We start from the raw sequence: 4452 nt of genomic DNA, 5'->3' as shown, positions 1-4452 counted from the left end.
AATACCTATTCTCTTATCTATTTTTGTCCTTCCTATCTTCCTTTCTTTGATGAGAAGTAATTTCATCAAAGTTGGCAACCTTCAGGCTTCAGCTATATAAATTATAATCCAACTACTGAACGGCTTTTTTCTTATTCCGATCAAACCTTTTCCATTCTCATATTGGAAGAGATGGCAGAAAAGATCACGGACTTGAAAAACAAATGTGTATGTTCTGACTACTGCGATGATAAACAAGACGCAGGAGATGATTGCAGCCTTTCAATAGAGAAACTTAACCTTCTTCCTAGAAAGAAACTTCTTGTTCTTGACGTAGGAGGCTTGCTGTGCCAGAGGGTACACAACAAGTCCAGAATTCGACCATTTCGCAATCCTGATGCTTCCCATGGAAGCATTTTAGGTACAAATTCTTGTCTTTATTTGAAGGTATAATTATGCCTCTATATATGTTCTGTTGCAGTCATTCATCAAAATCTCTTTTTGTTCAGTTTACAAGAGGCCTTATTATGAAGAATTCATTAATTTTTGCTTCGAAAAATTTGAAGTGGGAATATGGTCTTCTGCAACGGGGTGAGTAGAGAACTAAGCCACAACCCTGCATTTTTTTTTTTTTCTAATCAAGTTTCTTATATTTTTCATTTTAGTGATGTACTTATATTAAGTCTGCATCTGTATTGGTAAGCAGATTGAATCTGAACAGCGCCTTGGATTGTATAATGGAAGGATTGAAAAGCAAGCTTTTATTTATTTGGGTATGTATTAAATAATTTAAGCATGTGTTTTTTCTTTTATTTTTTTTAATGTAAATATCTTCGTAATTAATTAATTTGGACATTTTAGGACCAAGGTCAATGCACTGATTCTGGGTTCAAGACCCTGGAGAAGAAGGACAAGCCCATCTTTTTTAAAGAGTTAAAGAAAATTTGGGATTTCTATGAACACTATTCAGAATCAAACACATTGCTGATAGATGATACTCCATATAAGACCTTGCTGAACCCTGTAATATAATCCCACTTTCTTCCAAATTAAGCTTTTTGAGTTTACTGTAATTAATTTGTGCTTCTTATTTTCAGTTTCTTCTTTTGAATTTTTCTGCAGCCTCATACAGCAATATTTCCGGAAGAATACAAGGCCGACCAAGATGGGGATACTGCTTTGGGTAAGAACATAAAACCGCTATATATATATACCTCCATGGATTCTTAAAGGAAACTTATATCTAATCTCTGCTCCACTAGGTCCTAGCGGTGATCTGCGTCTGTACTTGGAAGGACTAGTTGATGCAGATGATGTTCCTTCTTATGTGAAAGAACATCCATTTGGGAAGCCTGCAATATCGTCCTCTACTCATTCTGATTGGGAGTTCTATTCCAAGATTATCAGCCATTTTCGGAATGAATGAGCTAATTACTACTGAAACGATCACAGGGATTTGAAACTTCTAAGATATTTTGTTTCTTGTGCTTTCTGGGCTACAAATGAATTCTGCTTATTTGATGAAAGTGAGCGAGTCGCCTCTGCTAGTCTAAATTAACTATATCATAGCTTGTTCTTGTGATTGCTTTGTTTCATCAAACACTTTCGCTATGTTTTCAATGTTAGCCATTTTGTTTCAATATAGTGGTATTTTTAAAATACACAAATATTAAAGGGCCCGTTTAAATGTGCAATTTTTTTGAAAAATATTTAAAATTGCAAATACTGAGAGTTTGTTTATTGAAATCATGTTTGGATGATTTAGAAAACCTGATCACACAAAATTAGAAAAAATTGAATGATATCTCAGTAAAATTTAAATTCTAAAATACATTATTTGAAAAACATAAATCACTCAAACATGCCCTAATTTTCCCACGTTCAAAAACACCACTATTTCTTTAAGTTTAGCAACATGTTTGTGAAAAATTCAAAATCAAACTGCGTGATTAAACTAATTTGCAAAAAAAAAAAAGAAAAAAAAAAAAGGTTTTTAGAGCTCATTGTTATGCAAAAATAACATAAAGGTTCCGTCTAATTTCTTTTAAAAATACTATCAAATTTAATGTAAGAACCAATGTCATTATTACACGTTTTACCCATAATTTAAAACTATTAAAAATATTCTTTAAAAAAAAACTAGAACAGGGAGTATAGCGGGGTCATTAAGGCACCACCTATGACCACATAACCACCCCTATAGTCGCATGTATTTAGGTGTGGTTGATCAACCACCCCTTTGGCCATTTGCTATTTTTGCATGTGACAATGATTTTTGAAAATATTTTTTTAAGAAAAAAATATAATTTAACTTCATAAAGTATCATCATTTCTTCATATGACCAAAACTTGCATTCTAGCCTCTCAAATTACCAAAACTTTTTTAAAAAAAAACTCATTTTGACGAAATATTTTCAAATTATTCCTACCACATGTCATTTTTCAATTAAAAATAAAATTGAATTTTTTTTATTTTTTGTTTATAAAATAAAAAACTAAAAAAAAATATTGCAATCGACCGGAGGACATACTGCTTCTTTCCAGCATCGTCGTTGGGCACGATGCACGCCTGCAGCTCAGCGAACTCATCCCCACCTCTCCAAACGTGGACAAAGCTAATTTTCTATCCTTCTATGTCTATAATATTGATCTTTCGAAGGTTATGAATGATTCCAATCTGAATTTTGTTTTGTTACAAACGACGAGCAAGTCTATCATAGTTGTGGAAGACCTCGATCAGTTTCTAACGGAGAAATGGACAGTGACCGGAGGGGTATCGGGAAGATCGGGTCGCAGTTAGGATATAATGCCACCCAAAACACTCATCTTATTTAAAAAATAAGAAATAAAATTTTAGTTTAATTTTTTTGAATTTTTTTGATTGTTTTTTTTTTATTATTTTTTTAATTGAAAAATGACACGTGACAGGGGTATTATGGAGATATTTCGTCAAAAGAGGTATTTTCAAAGGTTTTGATAGTTTTGAGGTCAAAGTGCAAGCCTTGGTAGTTTTGGAGGCTATCCGAAGAAAATGTGATAGTTTGGAGAGCTAAATTATATTTTTTTCTTTTTTTAATTTAATGAGTTTTTTGCAAATCGATCTAATCATAGAAACTGATTTTACGTACAATTTTTTTTCAATTCATTTTTTTAACGATCCATGCCACCTTTATTGTTGTAAACTTTAGCGGTGTATATATATGAGTAATGCTACATGTCATACCCATGTCCCTTTTGTGTCCCTCTAAAAATGAGGTGGCTTTTAAAATCACCATTGAACTTGTGATTGATCAAAATTGAATTTTGATCATATGGTGATTTTAAAAGTCACCTCATTTTTAGAGGGACACAAGATGGACATGAGTATGACGTTTAGAATTACTCGTGTATATATATATATATATATATATATATATATATATATATATATATATATATATGTTGCTAATTAACTCAAAACATTAGAGGTTGTGGCTAAAAACAGTAAAAATCAGTTATGTTCCACATCATTGGCACCTGTACTCGGTTTTGAATGAAAGGAATGAAGTGAAAAACGACGTGGACTTACGGGGGTTAAAATGTGATTTTAAAAAGCCAAGCAATAAATTAAAATGGATTCCTTCCCAACTCTTCTCCTTCTCCCTTGATCAGCTGATGAAACTTTTGTATCAAAATTTTTTAAAAAATTAAAAATTAAAAAAATCCTTGGCGAATAATCAGGCATTAATTGTAACCGGATATTTTTGTTGTAGAGATAGTGTCATAAGGTGATCCCTTCCACATCAGCAAGTAGCAGGTATATATATATATATGATTGTTAAATTTATTCTTTATTTGTTGACCTTTTTATCTCCCCATATAGCTTTCAAGTGACCAATATTTAATTTGTACATATAATTTGAAGCAAAAGCATCACATGCATGTCAAAAAAAAAAAAAAAAAGAAAAGAAGTATCACTTATTTTTCTTCCCAGTTTTTTCGCGATAGAATCATTGTATTTTCTAAGTGTACGTAGGTGTTAATCCTCAAATGGTTATTTTGATCAAAGACTTTAAGGTTTGATTGTACCAAATTTTGATCTCAATGTTTGCCCTGAAGCCACGTACTCATGACCACATTAACCAATACGCGAAGGAACTACGTACTACTTCCAAGGTAGAATAATCACCAAACGAAGTGTAAAAGCCAATACCTGAACCTTGGAAAACTATCCGTCGTTGTACGTAGTTAATGACAGAAGCCCAAACGTTGGCAACCTTCAGCTATACATATAACTCATCTACTAATTAAACGCCTATTTCTTATTCCAATCAAACCTTTTCTATTCTCGTATTAGCAAAGATGCCAGAAAGTTGGTATGGCTCTAGCGACGAGTTCGATGATGATTGTATTGCATGGTATGACTGTAGCGACAATGAACAAGACGCGGGGGATGTTTTTGGTTCATGGTTTGGCTATTGCTTTGATGAAACT

At 32.6% G+C, this 4452-nt stretch overlaps 1 protein-coding gene across 1 annotated transcript; it reads left to right on the top strand.

The window, feature by feature from the left end:
* LOC133873901 (uncharacterized) lies at window positions 1-1619 on the top strand. Its single transcript, XM_062311704.1, has 6 exons — window positions 1-400; window positions 489-570; window positions 686-752; window positions 841-1002; window positions 1102-1162; window positions 1242-1619. The coding sequence occupies exons 1-6, from the start codon at window positions 172-174 to the stop codon at window positions 1403-1405; spliced, it is 765 nt and encodes a 254-aa protein (XP_062167688.1). The 5' UTR covers window positions 1-171; the 3' UTR covers window positions 1406-1619.
* Window positions 1620-4452: the final 2833 nt, after the last annotated feature.

Source organism: Alnus glutinosa, chromosome 7 (assembly GCF_958979055.1).
Source record: "Alnus glutinosa chromosome 7, dhAlnGlut1.1, whole genome shotgun sequence".
NCBI lineage: Eukaryota > Viridiplantae > Streptophyta > Magnoliopsida > Fagales > Betulaceae > Alnus > Alnus glutinosa.
The sequence above is the reverse complement of the archived record's forward strand: the minus strand, read 5'-3'. Positions and strand labels throughout refer to the sequence as shown.